We start from the raw sequence: 17,102 nt of genomic DNA on the forward strand, positions 1-17,102 counted from the left end.
CGTCCGGCCATCTTCAGAGCGAGTCACAAGACTGATGACAAGGTGCCAAGCGCGGCCTTATATGCTCCACCGCGGCGGTACTGCGCATGCGGGTCACAGATGCTGCGCCGCCTGTGGCGAAAGCGTACGGACGTTCGATGTGCTTATCGATGTTTGATCGGCGGCGATGACACGGTGACGACTTCTCTGCAATTTAATTAGTCCAAGAGCCGGATTCCATGCTTTGTCCAAATTGAAACCTTTATCTCTGTTTATTAAATTGTTGGCTAATCGAATTTCTATGGTATGCATGAATTACATCGATTTCTTCAGCATTTGAATTCTATCCATGCTAGCATTAAATTTACCATGGAAATAGAAAAAGACGGGTGCCTCCCCTTTCTGGATGTTGTCGTTCGCCGTAAAAGTGATGGCACATTAGGACATGCCGTACATCGGAAAGCAACGCATACAAATCTATACCTTCATGACCTTCATGCCAGTAGCTGCCATCACCCTTCTCAGAGCATGGGTGTCCTTAAGACCTTAGTGCATCGGGCGCACTGTGTATCCGATGAAGACAATTTACAAGGAGAGCTAACATACCTCAAGAGTATTTTTAAATCGAATGGATATTCTCCGCAACAAATTCGTAGAGCATTCGATGTAAAACCTAAAAAGAAGGTATACGATGCGGAAGAAGATAGTAATTTCTTCAGATCTAGGGCGTTTCTGCCTTATGTGGGTGCTCTTTCTTCAAAGATAGGCCGTATTCTAGAGAAACACTGTGTTAAGGTGATCTTCCGGGCCCCCACGAAGATTGCGGCTTTACTCGGCTCTGTAAAGGACGGTTTATTGCTTCGTAAGGCGGGTGTGTACCAGATTCCTTGCGGAAATTGTGAGCAGTCATACATAGGTCAAACAACACGCACCGTTCATGAAAGGTGTGTGGAGCACCGAAGATACACACGCCTATTACAACCAGACAAGTCAGCTGTGGCCGAACATTGTATTGATACGGGTCATTCCATGAATTACAGTGATGTGAAGATTTTAACATCCACCTCTTCTTTTTGGGATTCTGTATTCAAGGAAGCCATAGAAATTCGATTAGCCAACAATTTAATAAACAGAGATAAAGGTTTCAATTTGGACAAAGCATGGAATCCGGCTCTTGGACTAATTAAATTGCAGAGAAGTCGTCACCGTGTCATCGCCGCCGATCAAACATCGATAAGCACATCGAACGTCCGTACGCTTTCGCCACAGGCGGCGCAGCATCTGTGACCCGCATGCGCAGTACCGCCGCGGTGGAGCATATAAGGCCGCGCTTGGCACCTTGTCATCAGTCTTGTGACTCGCTCTGAAGATGGCCGGACGATACGCGGCCGAAATATCAGTAGAAGAAATTTTATTTGCGCGGCTGCATGCCCGAAATTTAATGGATTATACGATTGTTATAATTACCATTACAATATGTAACAATGAGTAAATGAAAATGGAAAATATTTTAGATGTTTATTAACTTCATATAAAGTTGATTATACTGTATAAAGGAAATATTTTTGATTTTTTTTTTACATTAATTGCAGATTTTTGTCTTCACTTTTTTGGTAAATCGATATAGTAGAGCAATAAATTGTATTGTGTCTCTTAATACTTAATTCTGAAATATTAATACAAAATAAAGATAAACCAAATTTGTTTATTTGCCTTTCTTCTATTTAAGTTAATAGTTTATATCTTGATTTGTGATAATACTATTCAAAATCATTCGTCCTAATAAAACTTAATACTTGTTTTAAAGTCAAATTCTTGTATCTGGCCTTGTCTTTTAAAATTACAAAAATAGTTTATGTTACCCTTAACCGCCTTTTTTCTATTAAAATATTCTTAAATTTAGTGATTACTTCTTTTTTTAATTTGATTAAAAGATTCTTGTGGTTCAACAATAGTATCATTATTATTAATTTCTAATGTTATTATTCTCAATGTAGGAGCAGAAGTTTTTCTATCACTTTGTTTAGGTGATTTAACAAAATTGTCATCATCTAGAATACTGTAATCTGAAAAATTTCTCAGGTAGTTTTTTTTAATTTCTTGATATACATCCACTAGAAGCTTTTGAAAATAATTCTCAGTATCAATATTAAAAATATTACCTTCAGATATGTTTATAAAATCGAATAATTGTTGTTTATTAAGTTTACTATAATTTTTTAAATTTTTAGTTTTACAGAGTTGACAAAGTTGTTTTAATGGTTTGTTTTTAAATTGTTAACATTATTTTTAATATTGTTGTCAGATCTCTCAATAGGAGCAATTAATTGTTGTTTATTAAGTTTGGAATAATTCTTTAACTTTCTTGTTTTAAAGACTTGATGAAGTTCTTTTAAAGGTTTTTTATTCAATTCGTTATTGTTATTATTGATATTGTAAACAGGATTTAGAATAAGAACGATTAATTTTTCTTTATTAAGTTTTTTAAATTTCTTTATTAAGTTGTAGCAGAACTGGAACAGATGATCAATGATATAATAATTATATATGTCACTTTGGGGCACTTGGAACTTTAATGATTCAGTGTTTGAACTCATCATCTAGTCACATTTACAAAGAATAAATAAAACAATTATCTGTGTCTGTCTGTTCTATTTTCCCCACAAGGTGTTTTGAGGGCTCATTGCCTCACCGTAACTACGCCACAATTTTGTTTGCTGGATGCGCTTCATTACATTGCTCCAACAGACAGAATTTTGAGGTTGATTATAAATATGTATTTTCATCATACTTAGCATACTTGTGCTGTTTCGTGTGTGTGCTATTTACTGAAGAAAATGTATATTTATAATGACCCACATGGTTCATTCTGCTGGAAAATCTTCAAAATGAAATTAAAATTAGACACCTGGCAACTTGCAGCAAGCAAAAAAACAATACAGCCAATAATGTACCTGAAAAAAGGGTGCAAGCTGTCAAAACATGCTGCAGGAGAAAATAATAGCGACATAGGTAATTGTTTTAATGTATCTGTTATGTCATAAACAATAACAGTTTCCTAGCTGCACTATAAAACGAAAAACATAAGGTGTTATCATGCTTCCAATTCTATTTTCTGAAGTCAAATTTCACCCCATTAACTTTTGCTTTCTTCGCCTGAAAACTATCTCTAAATATTGGGCATGTGATCAGTGAATGAAAGTAAAAAACTCCCACAACACTTCTCGTAAGCAGATGCGCTATTAGAGATATACGCCTTAATTCCTCAGGAAATAAGTTCTGTAACTTGAAGTAGGTTCTGTTACGCATATGTTAATACATTTCAGTTTTCCTTCTTTCCAGAATACCACGCTGTTGGCGCCCAGCTGTATGTTGGTGAGTAGTTTTTCTCCGAAAAATTAATAATACGAGTGTTACTCACTAGGTTATGAAATGACTTGGCTTTTTAAGGAGCTCATGACTGGTCACACTGGTAACACACAGCCAGCACCACACCAGACCGAAATTTGTCTCAGATGTCCCAAATAAGATGCAGAAATCGTCCTGTATGTTGTAAATCCAAAATCTGATGAATATAATGCTTCAGTGATAACGTCATACTGTCAAAGTTTTACATTCAGTAATCTGGTTTTTGAATAAGTTGTATGACACGATTCTGTAGGCTGGGTATACACTACCACAACAAATTGTACCCCGGGAAAGATGACATCGGTTGTGATCCGATGACAGCATACGTCAGCTGCGGGATAGTAGATAAGAACTGATAATAGTTTCAACGACGTCCAGCAAAAGACAGTGTGGTAGCATTGCTACCGGAGCACCATATGTGATTGATTACCCCATAATAGGGTATGCTCATAGTCTTAGGACTCAGTGTGGTGCAAATGTGTAAGCAAGCGGGCAACCGTGTCACGGGCGAACTCGTGCTTCCTACAGCCAACCGAACGAGTTCAAAAGGGGTCAAGTTGTGAGCGTCCGAGTGGCGGAATCGCCCTTTCGGACAATTGACTCACTAGTTGGACGTACTGCGTCATTTTGCAACAATGCTGGTATCACGTGAACATTCTCACACCCGTAGACGAGGTTCTGGACGTCCACACAGCAAAGACACCTGCCAGGGTCGTCGCATTGTAAGCGCAGCAGTGGCAGATCGTACAGCTACCAAAGCACAGGTAAGAGGTCTTGTGAGCACAGACGTGTCAGCACTAACTGTCGCGAACTGGTTATAAGCAGTGGGACTATGCGAGTACAACATACACCTGTTAAGCGCTGTCTCATGCGGTGCATTCTTCTGAGGCATACCCATGTCTTGTGGGCTGGGGTGCGTTAAGCCACAACTCCCGTAAACCTTTGGTGTTTCTGGAGGGAACGCTAACTAGCGCATACTACATGTACAATGTTGTTAGACCAGTTCTTCTGCAATTCTTGAAACAGGAAGGTAACGCGTTGTTTCTATAGACTGACTCGCCTATACACTGCCTGTTAAACTCAACGTGCTCTGCGAGACGTGTAGCATCTTCCCTGGCCAGCAAAGTCTCCATACGAGCACGTGGGGCATATGATGAAACGAGGAGTGGCTCGTACTACTCATCAACCAACAACTCTTAGAGAACTACTTGTACTGGTCGAGCAGGCGTGACATAACGCATCGTAGGACTTCGCCACCTGTACGATCGACTGCATGTCTGAGTCATCGCCTGCATCGACTCCCGTGGAGGCTACACAATGTACGGGTGTTGCTGGATGGGTCGATATGTAGTACCTCTGAAGCGCTTGAGCTATACTCCATATGCATTGATGTAACAAGAAATCTTGAGTGAATTAGAAATCTTGGAACGGATGTACTAATTTTTTTTCCAGCGATGTACTTAATAACCACGAAAGGAATATGAGAAACAAAGGAAATGATAAATTTGAAGTTTTTTTTTCCATTTGGTCACTTTAATCTCAGAATGGTTATAAAATACAAGTTCGTCGAGGGACTGTGTCTCGGTTTTTATGCCTTATAATCATTTTAGATCTAGTTCTTGCTGAAATGGCGGAGCTGCTGTGCAACGACAAAAACCCTCCCGATGGAGTTTCGGTTCCTAAATAAATATGCATAAAAGAATTATCGTTTACCGGACGTGTGAAACTAGTTAGGTAAAAATATTCCGTGAGCAGTTACGGATACAGCGAAGACACCTTCCAGCCTTTTTGCCAGTGATAACCCGCTTTTGATGTCCTCATTCCGTCCGTCATTGGTTATTTTGCTGCCTAGGTAGCAGAATTGTTTAACTTCATCTACTCCGTAACTATCAATCCCGATGATAAGTTTCTCGATGTTTCCCTTTCCGCTACATCTCATTACTTTCGTCTTCCTTCGAAATGGTTCAAATGGCTCTGAGCTCTATGGGACTTAACATCTGAGGTCATCAGTCCCCTAGAACTTAGAACTACTTAAACCTAACTAACCTAAGGACATCACACACATCCATGCCCGAGGCAGGATTCGAACCTGCCGCCTTAGTGGTCGCGCGGTTCCAGACTGTAGCGCCTACAACCGCTCGGCCACCGCGGCCTGCCGTCTTCCTTCGATTTACTGTCAATCCATATTCTGTACCCATTTGATTGTTCATTCCATTCAGCACATCATGTAATTCTTCTTCACTTTCATTCTGGATAACAATGTCATCATATAGGCCTTAATTCGACGAAGAAATTTCTGAGAATACACGTTTAGTGTACAGCATTGTATGGTAGTGGAACGTGGACTATGGGAAAACCGGAACAGAAGAGAATCGAAGCATTTGCGATGTGGTGCTGCAGACGAATTTTGAAAATTAGATGGACTGGTAACATGAGGAAAGAGGAGGTTCTCTGCAGAATCGGAGAGGAAAGGAATATGTCAAAAACACTGACAAGGAGAAGAGACGAGATGATAGGACATCTGTTAAGACATCAGAAATGACTTCCATGGTACTGGAGTGAGCTGTAGAGGGCAAAAAATGTAGAAGAAGACAGATACTGGAATACATCCAGCAAATAACAGAGGTCGTAGGTTGCTCTGCGACTCTGAGATGAAGAGGCTGACGCAGAAGAGGAATTCGTGGCCGGCCGTATCAAACCAGTCAGAAGACCGACGAACCCTCCCCCCCCCCCCCAAAAAAAAAACGCACATCTCTTCACTATTCAATTATACACCTTTCAGCATCTGCTTTCGTTGGATTTGGAATTATTATATTCTTCTTGAAGTCCGAAGTCATTCCGCCTTTCTCGTACATTCTACTCACTTCTCCCATACTGCACTTCCTCAGCTTTACGTTTTTTGAAGTTAAGATGTAACTGATCTTCCAAGTCTTTAATCACCGCCTATAGAGTTACTAACTTACTGTAAAACCGTAAGGCAGTTACTTCCTCTCTGTCAGCTTTCAACCCTTTGGTTCTGAGTCCTTTTTGCTAGATATGTAGGCTGATTAACATGTGCTACAAATTTGTCTCATTGATTCCACAGTTACTGCTCACATTCCATTTTCCTCAGGCCTTATAACTGGTGTCTGGTTACCATACATATCCTAAGCTCCCTCTGTTTTTTACATGATGATGCCAGAATTTTAAATAGTGGGTCCCAAATAACATTCTGAAACCGACTTATAGAGTTGAACACACTAGAAATGTGCGTTTGTTTTTCGTCAAACTTTCCTCTAAGGTAGGTGGGAGGGGCGGTATTGCTTCATACTAGCGTACATTTCTCTCGAATCAAAACTGTTATTCTCCCAGGTTTGCCCCTATTAGTGGTTCCTTTCTTCTGTAGACCACTCAAGTTAGTACTTTGCAACCATTTCTTATTAAACTGATTTATTGGCAATATGTACCCATGACAAAATCTTCTAAATTCTTTTAAATTGAGGCTACCATAAGTCTGGGGCTATTTCGCCTCCTCAGGTATCCTGTATCCCACGTGGAACAGTTTTGTCACGGTTGATTCCACTAAAGATCTCTATAATACTGTTGGAAATCACTGAACTTCAGCTGCCTTCGGTTGACTTAAATTTTCTCAGGGAGAGCCTTGTGCAGCTTAGGTCTTGTAGTGTCCTGTAAAATTCCTCTCACTTTACCATAGCCACCAATCCATACTAAATTTCTTCTCCTTTACTTTCTGTAACATTGTCTTCGACTTTCTTGAACTATGTAGAATCCTCTAAGTATTAACTCATCATTCAAGTTTCCTTTCATTCTTCAGTATGGGTATCCCACCTGCACTCTTTGCGTTCATTTTGCAAGTATTTTTGTTCAAATGTTTCTGTTACTTTATTACAAGAGCTTCCTACTTTTCGTATTGTCTTGTATTCATCGAGTGGTTCAATTTCTCCAGAAGTCATTTTGTCTTTAACACATTTTATTATATGTCAGTCTCATTTTTAGCGCCTTTGGAATTTTCTATTACTATCTATTACTTTATTATGCCTTCTTATTAGTTAAACTTTTGTATCTTATCTCCTATCCTTGGTCTTCTGTAGATACTTCTCCGTTTGTGTAGTTAGTCTTCCGTGGGATTAATTATTTCATCACTAAGAGCTATCTTCTCTTTTACTGGTTACTAATGTTTCAGTTAGTTGTAGTCAAATGCTCCTTTGTAGACCTGAACAATCTCGATTTGCTTAACATTGCACAGTATACTTGTGCCTAAGTACCTGTTCTCTCGTGAATTACTTGGTCTTAATCAGCATTTCATAATTAATAAGATATAATCGGAGTCTTCATATGCCACTGAAAATTTTTTGTAGTTACATATCTAGTCTGAAATCTCTGTTGAGGTATAATGTAACATATATCTAGCATTCCACTATCTCTAGATCTCTTCTACGTGTACATACATACTTGGATGTACACGTAGTATGCATTTGTTCATTCACTGTGTTTTATAGATACCTCCACAAGGAAAGACACTTCACGAATGTGAAACCAGTTGGATTACACATTAAGGGGAGCAACTCTGTCTAAGGAGGAGTGATTATAATTTTCTTTATCTAGGCATTCCCTGTTTCTTACTTTTTGCTGTACTGTGGTACAGCCACCCTTGCTGCATTCACTTCGTCCCAAAGTTCATCCGTGGTGGTCGGCACTGGGTCACAGCGCTGCACCCGACGTTTCACCGTACCTCTCTCACACTTGCGATTGGCGACAAGTCTGGTGACCTGGCGGACCAGGGCAAGCGTCTGACAGCCTGTGACACCAAGGAGGCACATGTTGGTACATCGACATGTGGTCGTGCATTGGCTTGCTGAAAAATGGCGCCTGCGGTGTTGTGCAGAAAGGTATGGCGACGGGTCGCAGTGTGTCATTCACTTAGGTCACAGTGCCCTGGACACGCACCAACTGTGATTTGTGGCTGTATGCAATAGCATCCTACACAATAAGGCCTCGAGTCGGAGCTGTATGTGTTATGCTGTCACTGTGATGTCGCTCCTCCTGTCTGCGGCAAACTGTTTCCAAACAAACAGAATATACACTCCTGGAAATTGAAATAAGAACACCGTGAATTCATTGTCCCAGGAAGGGGAAACTTTATTGACACATTCCTGGGGTCAGATACATCACATGATCACACTGACAGAACCACAGGCACATAGGCACAGGCAACAGAGCATGCACAATGTCGGCACTAGTACAGTGTATATCCACCTTTCGCAGCAATGCAGGCTGCTATTCTCCCATGGAGACGATCGTAGAGATGCTGGATGTAGTCCTGTGGAACGGCTTGCCATGCCATTTCCACCTGGCGCCTCAGTTGGACCAGCGTTCGTGCTGGACGTGCAGACCGCGTGAGACGACGCTTCATCCAGTCACAAACATGCTCAATGGGGGACAGATCCGGAGATCTTGCTAGCCAGGGTAGTTGACTTACACCTTCTAGAGCACTTTGGGTAGCACGGGATACATGCGGACGTGCATTGTCCTGTTGGAACAGCAAATTCCCTTGCCGGTCTAGGAATGGTAGAACGATGGGTTCGATGACGGTTTGGATGTACCGTGCACTATTCAGTGTCCCCTCGACGATCACCAGTGGTGTACGGCCAGTGTAGGAGATCGCTCCCCACACCATGGTGCCGGGTGTTGCCCTGTGTACCTCGGTCGTATGCAGTCCTCATTGTGGCGCTCATCTGCACGGCGCCAAACACGCATACGACCATCATTGGCACCAAGGCAGAAGCGACTCTCATCGCTGAAGACGACACGTGTCCATTCGTCCCTCCATTCACGCCTGTCGCGACACCACTGGAGGCGGGCTGCACGATGTTGGGGCGTGAGCGGAAGACGGCCTAACGGTGTGCGGGACCGTAGCCCAGCTTCATGGAGACGGTTGCGAATGGTCCTCGCCGATACCCCAGGAGCAACAGTGTCCCTAATTTGCTGGGAAGTGGCGGTGCGGTCCCCTACGGCACTGCGTAGGATCCTACGGTCTTGGCGTGAATCCGTGCGTCGCTGCGGTCCGGTCCCAGGTCGACAGGCACGTGCACCTTCCGCCGACCACTGGCGACAACATCGATGTACTGTGGAGACCTCACGCCCCACGTGTTGAGCAATTCGGCGGTACGTCCACCCGGCCTCCCGCATGCCCATTATACGCCCTCGCTCAAAGTCCGTCAACTGCACATACGGTTCACGTCCACGCTGTCGCGGCATGCTACCAGTGTTAAAGACTGCGATGGAGCTCCGTATGCCACGGCAAACTGGCTGACACTGACGGCGGCGGTGCACAAATGCTGCGCAGCTAGCGCCATTCGACGGCCAACACCGCGGTTCCTGGTGTGTCCGCTGTGCCGTGCGTGTGATCATTGCTTGTACAGCCCTCTCGCAGTGTCCGGAGCAAGTATGGTGGGTCTGACACACCGGTGTCAATGTGTTCTTTTTTCCATTTCCAGGAGTGTAGATTCGTTCGAAAACACTATCTGAAGCCATTACTGTCCCCAGTGACGTCGTTCCATACACCGCTGCCGTGTAGCACGTTTCTGCACATTCGTCAAAGGTAGGCAGAGAAGTGAACGACGCGCACGTAACCCGTAATAAACGGCGGCCGACTGTCACCCCTAATAGTGTAAGATTATGTTCTACCGCTCCACTTTTGCGCCAGAGACGAGGAGGACGCAGATGTGTTCTGCAATGCCATTCTGATGAGGTGTCGATCTTCTCGTGAGGTGGTCTGGGGGGTGCATCCTGACCCATCTCGTCGTGTTCTACGGCCTTCCGTGAACTATTCTGCACACACCCGTTGCCCTGCCAAAACACTTGGTCCTACATGAGCAGCAATTTCACGGATAGGTGCATCACATTCTCTTATACCAATATTTCGCCCTCTTTCAAACTCACTTATTTGACGGTACGGTTCTCCCATATGTCTGCGGGGCATCCTGCACGTCTGCTCCAGTTACACTGATCCACTACCTCCGCTTTATAGCGACAACGAGAGCCGCAGGCACAGTTTACCGGTCGGTGGTGTTGCGCCGCGATATCTATGTTGATCTTGAACCCGCCAACCGACACGGTTCAGAAGTCAATAATTTCTGCAGAACATACTAATACACATGTCCTTTGAATATGAACGTCCTATCTTTAGACGTTCAAGGTGTCCTGTTTTTTTCTGAACATGAGTGTACATCATAGTACGTAGGTCCACACTGAGACCCACACAGGGAAGCCGAGTTAGTACTCGTAGTATTCTGCCTCTGGACTGAGCTTCACCATCACTTTATCCATGTGTTGACTCGGTTTTAACTTGTTATCCGGTTGAACATCAAAGAAACTTACTCAGCGTGGTTCATTTATTGTGTGACTACTGCGGGGCTAGCAGGTTATTTTGGCTTGTTTGAAATTGTAAAATGAGAGATATTGCGGGGTTATAATTTATACTGACATTATGTTCAGCTATTAACTGAGCTATCTTCGTAAGACAGAGTAGTTTGGAATTTTCATGAGTATGCCTTTGCTACCAACGAACGTAGCAAACTTCGAACCAGTTTTCGAATTTACTTGAAAATATGTAGTTTAAGAACACTAGCGGAGCCAGCCAGTACTGATCGTTGTGGAATTTCTCATGATATCTACCCCCGTCCCTGTACCAGATACATTCAATACACAGTGAATGTTGGAAATGAAATACTGCCGAAGAAGGCCGAAAATCGGCCGTCTGGAGTGTGCAGATCGAATAAATGCATCTCCAGGACGACACACTTGGAGTAACATCAGAATCAGCTACAGAATGAGCTTCGTAAGTAAAAGAAGCGAAACGCACGGCAAAAAAAAAAAAAAAAACTTTCTTTCCTTTAGTTACAAAGACGGAATGCACTGCCATGGATTAAGATTATTCCTCCAGAAGAAATTATGACCTGTGCGTGATTCTGCCTGTCTGTTTCCTTTTTTTTTCCGCTAGTCTGCTGCCTTAAACTATGTTTCTTTCCGTTCCTTTTATTCTTACGAATCTTTATTCCCTTATGAAAAATAAATCTGCATCTCTTTTAATGTACCTAATATATCTCGACAAGCGGTAAGGAAGTTATTCAAAGTTACTTGTTCTTTTCTGGCATGCTTTGACTTTGGGTATTTCTTTGCTGCGATCATCCGTTGACTGTGATGTACATAGTACCTCAGTCGCATGTCTGCTTTTGGTTCATTATTACACATATTTAATTTTACGTCAACACCGTAGCTGCTACTACAACGGAAGAATATCTGTTGAGAGGCCAGAAAAATTTTGCAGACGGGCAGTCGCCTTTTCAGTAGCTGCAAGGCCAATAGTCTGGATCACTGACTTACAAGGCCTTGTAACACAACCAACATGTCCTCCCTACGCTCGTACAGCGAACAGCTGACTGCAAAAGGAAACTACAGCCGTTAGTTTCCGGAGGGGATGACGATATACTTTACGGTTAAATTATGATGGCATCCTCTTGGGTAAAAAACTCCGGAGATACACTACTGGCCATTAAAATTGCTACACCACGAAGATGAGTTGATACAGACGTGAAATTTAACCGACAGGAAGAAGCTGCTGTGATATGCAAATGATTAGCTTTCAAGAGCATGCACACAAGGTTGGCGCCGGTGGCGACATCTACAATGTGCTGACATGAGGAAAATTTCCAACCGATTGACCGGCGTTGCCTGGTGAAACGTTGTTGTGATGCCTCATGTAAGGAGAAGAAATGCGTACCATCACGTTTCCGACTTTGATAAAGGTCGGATTGTAGCCTATCGCGATTGCGGTTTATCGTATCGCGACGTTGCTGCTCGCCTTGGTCGAGATCTAATAACTGTTAGCAGAATATGAAATCTGTGGGTCCAGGAGAGTAATACGGAACGCCGTGCTGGATCCCAACGGCCTCGTATCACTAGCAGTCGAGATGACAGGCATCTTATCCGCATGGCTGTAACGGATCGTGCAGCCACGTGTCGATCCCTGAGTCAACAGATGGGGACGTTTGCAAGGCAACAACCATCTGCACGAATAGTTCGACGACGTTTGCAGCAACATGGACTGTCAGCTCGGAGACCATGGCTGCGGTTACCCTTGACGCTGCATCGCAGACAGGAGCGCCTGCGATGGTGTACTCAATGACGAACTCGTGAGCACGAATGGCAAAACGTCATTTTGTCGGATGAATGCAGGTTCTGTTTAGAGCATCATGATGGTCGCATCCGTGTTTGGCGACATTGCGGTGAACGCACATTGGAAGCGTGATTCATCATCGCCATACTGGCGTATCACCCGGCGTGATGGTATAGGGTGCCATTCGTTACACGTCTCGGTCGCATTGACGGCACTTTGAACAGTGGACGTTACATTTCAGATGTGTTACTACCCGTGGCTCTACCCTTCATTCGATCCCTGCCATACCCTACATTTCAGCAGGATAATGCACGACCGCATGTTGCAGATCCTGTACGAGTCTTTCTGGATACAGAAAATGTTAGACTGCTGCCCTGGCCAGCACATTCTCCAGATCTCTCACCAGTTGAAAACGTCTGGTCAATGGTGGCCGAGCAACTGGCTCGTCACAATACGCCAGTCACTACTCTTGATGAACTGTGGTATCGTGTTGAAACTGCATGGGTGGCTGTACCTGTACACGCCATCCAAGCTCTGTTTGACTCAATGCCCAGGCGTATCAAGGCCGTTATTACGGCCAGAGGTGGTTGTTCTGGGTATTGATTTCTCAGGATCTATGCGCCCAAATTGCGTGAAAATGGAATCACATGTCAGTTCTAGTACAATATATTTTTCCGATGAATACCCATTTATCATCTGCATTTCTTCTTGGTGTAGCAATTTTAATGGCCAGTAGTGTAACTGTTGCCACATTTGAAACTGCACTCACTTTGATTTCCTCCTACTTCCTCACATTACCTGCCTGACGGTTCTTTGATGCCTGAAGACGAGTCGCGCATATCGAACGCTTCTTTTAGTCAAGTTGTGGCACAGATGTCCTACTTCCTCAGTTCGAGGCAGTGCCTTCTCATTATTTATTCAATCTGGATAACTCCTATTTAGTATTTTTCTGTAGCAACACTTTACATAAACGTCTTTCTTATCGGCGGCTGGTCCCGGCGGAGGTTCGAGTCCTCCCAAGGGGCATTAGTGTGTGTGTTTGTCCTTAGGATAATTTAGGTTAAGTAGTGCGTAAGCTTAGGGACTGATGACCTTAGCAGTTAAGTCCCATAAGATTTCACACACATTTGAACATTTTCTTCTTATCGGAACTGTTGCACTTTTGGGTGTAAGACTACATTCGATACAAATAAAACTTACGTAACACTTAAATTTCTATTTTAAGTTAAGAAAGTCATCTGCTCTTGCCATTTTTGTCATTGTCAATTATTTTGCTACCCAAATAGCAAAACTCATTGACTGATTTTGATGCCTCATATCCTAATCTAATGCAGTTAATATCACCTGATATAATACTAGGATACTCCATTGCCCTTGTTTCACTATACTTGATGCTGATTTTATAACTTCTTTCCAAGACACTATCCTCTTTATTCAACATTTCTTCCAAGTTCATTGCTGTCAGAGACAACTCCAGTGTCGTCATTTAACCTCTAGATTTTTAATGCTTGTCCGTGAAGTTTAATTACCTTCCAGACTTCTTCACTTGACTTGCTCAATTTACAAACTGGCTACTACTGTATCTAATAGAGACCACTGTTCCCCTTTCATGTCTTTTTACCATTGCAACTGCAGTCTGGTATCTGTACAAACTCTAGAAAAATCTTTCGCTCACTATAACTTTATCCCTGATACCTTCAAAACAGAAGAATTTGAAGAAAGTTTGTACTCGAATTGACGTTGTCAAAAGTTTCCTTAAATGGACAAATGTTATTATTACCTACATTTTTCTGGACCGCAAACTTATCTTCACCGAGGCCAGCTTCTACCAGTTTTCCATTCTTTTGTAAATAATTCTTGTCAGTATCTTTCAGACTTGACTTTTGAATCTGACAGGCCACTAATATTCACAGCTGTCACAAACAATTTTCTTTGGAAAATGACTTATTACATTATTCTAGTAGTCTGAGGATGTACACATTCTCCTTGAAGTCTGAGGATGCGTGGCCTTTCTGATGTACACACGCTGTAGAAAGCTCGGAACGACAGCAACTTGTAATAGCATATTACTGACAAAGGGGGGAACGATATGGGAAAAAAAGCTAATGAAAATTTGACCAATGGATGTGGTTGTAAGCGTCGGAGTAGGCGTCGGAAGAGCTAGTCCTGACTGTCTCCATGAAGGACCGCGCGCAGGTCTATGCTCCCTTGGTGGTGTCAAAACTTTATGCTTATACGTCAGTGAAATCAAAAGATAAGGCCATTTATGCCACGTATTTTGATATTCATTAGAGCCATCAAATTTGGCAAGAAGCAAAGTTTCACAGTTGGGGTGAAGGCGAAAATCTGAAAATTGTTAATCTGTAATTATAAACCAAACACACACACACACACACACGCACACACATACACATACACACAGAGACGGCCGGCCGGTGTGGCCGAGCGCTTCTAGGTGCTTCAGTCTGGAACCGCGCGACCGCTACGGTCGCAGGTTCGAATCCTGCCTCGGGCATGCATGTGTGTGATGTCATTAGGTTAGTTAGGTTTAAGTAGTTCTAAGGTCTAGGGGACTGATGACCTCATATGTTAAGTCCCATGGTGCTCAGAGCCATTTGAACACATCAGACGCACCGTTGTTTGTTGTACGACCGCATGTGTGTCAGTTGAGACCCCTTTTTCTCAGGAACGGGAAGACGTTTCAAATTGAAATTTATTCATATACAAAGGCGTGTGGTCCCTTGGTGGACTGAAAATATTGATCTCCAGAGTCTGTGCACTCTAAACATACAGCCATTTATGTCATACTTTGGTACTCGCATACATTCACACGAAAACCTGTAGCGTATTTCTCGTTGAAATAGAGCCATGAAATTTAGCAAGAAATAAGGTTTTACAACAGCAATAAAGGAAAGAAAATGAAAACTGGTAATTATTAATAATTATATCAGATGAAAATAATTTTTTTCATGTTATCCGACCGTTTGTCTGTACGACTGTTGAGATCCCCTTTCCTTTTTCTCAGGAGCGGATAGAAGAATTAAGTTGTTTAAGTATCTGTAACATACTAAAGTCTAAGTTCCCTTTGCGGTGTAAAAAATTTAAGTTTCTCTGTCAATGCAATCAAACGATACGGCTGTTTGTCTCATATTTTGATGTTTTGCCAATATCGATATTGATAACGGACAAGGATCGTCGAAATTCTCGATCTGCGTGGCGTACGAACTGTTCATACGGGAGCCACGGTGCGCCATCCCATTCGCACTTATCCGCATCTCTTTTCTTAGCAATCGTTTGCTAAGTGAGTTTTTAATGTCTATGTAGGCGCTTCTCCTTTCTCCAAAGGTCTTTTTAATGTTCGTATAATTGGCATCTGTCTTTCGCAAAATCATTCAAGTTCCCATAGCCTTGCATTTTTTGTCGTGTCATTGCTACTTTGCCATTTTGCAGTTCTTACCAATGTAATTTTTTAGACGTCGTTATTCTGTTTTACTTGCATGTTTATGTATTCTTCTTCTCTCAGTTAGGTTCAATATCTCGCATGTTATCCAAATTTACTACTGGGCCTTCACTATTTAATATCTCAAAGCTACCCATTCGTCTTCTGTTGCATTCGTGCCCTATGTTTCAGCTAGTCGTTACCTATTGCTCCCTTTGAAACTTCAACTCCCTCTAGTTCTTTCTGTTTATCCAGATTCGGTCTCCATAATCTTTAAACTTTGTGCAATTTCTTCAGTTTCAATCGATAGTTAGTAACCAATACATCATGACCAGAGTTAACACCTATCCTTGGAAAAGTTTTGCTGTTTAAAATCTGGATTCGAATTCTCTGCCTAATAATTATCTAGTCTATCTGAAAACGTTCTGGTGTCTCCAGGTCAGTTGCACGTGTACGGCCTTCTTTCGTGAATCTTGTACCACGTATGTAAAATGACTAAATTGGGCTCCGTGAAAAATTCTACCAAGTGGCTTCTCATTTGATTCCACTACCCCAGCCTATGTCGTCTTTCTATATTTCCTTTCCGTCCTTTTCCTACTACCTAATTCCAGTTCCTCAGCACAATTAAATTTTCTTTTCCCTTAATTATCTGAATAATTTCTGTTGCTTATCACAGTAAATTATTCTGTGTCATTGTACATTCTTCAAATTCACCTTCTGCGGAGCATATGGTCCTGTACTATGGTAGCATGTGTGGGCTTTGTACATGGACAAAATTATTATCATCACCATCAATGTCAAGTTAGCGGCAAAGAAATTACTTTGGAGTGAAGATAAACGCAACAAAAAGTTGCTTTTCACTAAGGCTGAATATCAATTAATCCTCCAACATATTACCTCCACTTCAGCTTAATTCCCACTTAATAAATTATTGTACCAGTACTTCTACATTGAAGGAGCTCATCCTCATAAGCTTTCTTGTGAGTGCCATATTTCCAAAATGCCTCACCTCCTTTTTGCTACCAGTGTGGCCATATGCAGGATATGTCTAATGTTATATCAAACGTAACTTTTCAGAACATTTCTCGTGGAGAACAA

The 17,102-nt window shown here is 42.4% G+C and overlaps 1 protein-coding gene across 2 annotated transcripts in view; it reads left to right on the forward strand.

The window, feature by feature from the left end:
- The window catches only part of LOC126092114 (titin-like), a 511,816-nt gene that overhangs the window by 259,957 nt on the left and 234,757 nt on the right, over positions 1 to 17,102 (forward strand). For both annotated transcript variants that reach the window (XM_049907552.1, XM_049907553.1), the window contains one exon: positions 3,322 to 3,354. In XM_049907552.1, the coding sequence (XP_049763509.1) occupies positions 3,322 to 3,354 (33 nt within the window). The remainder of the gene's footprint in view (positions 1 to 3,321; positions 3,355 to 17,102) is intronic.

Source organism: Schistocerca cancellata, chromosome 7 (assembly GCF_023864275.1).
Source record: "Schistocerca cancellata isolate TAMUIC-IGC-003103 chromosome 7, iqSchCanc2.1, whole genome shotgun sequence".
Lineage (NCBI taxonomy): Eukaryota > Metazoa > Arthropoda > Insecta > Orthoptera > Acrididae > Schistocerca > Schistocerca cancellata.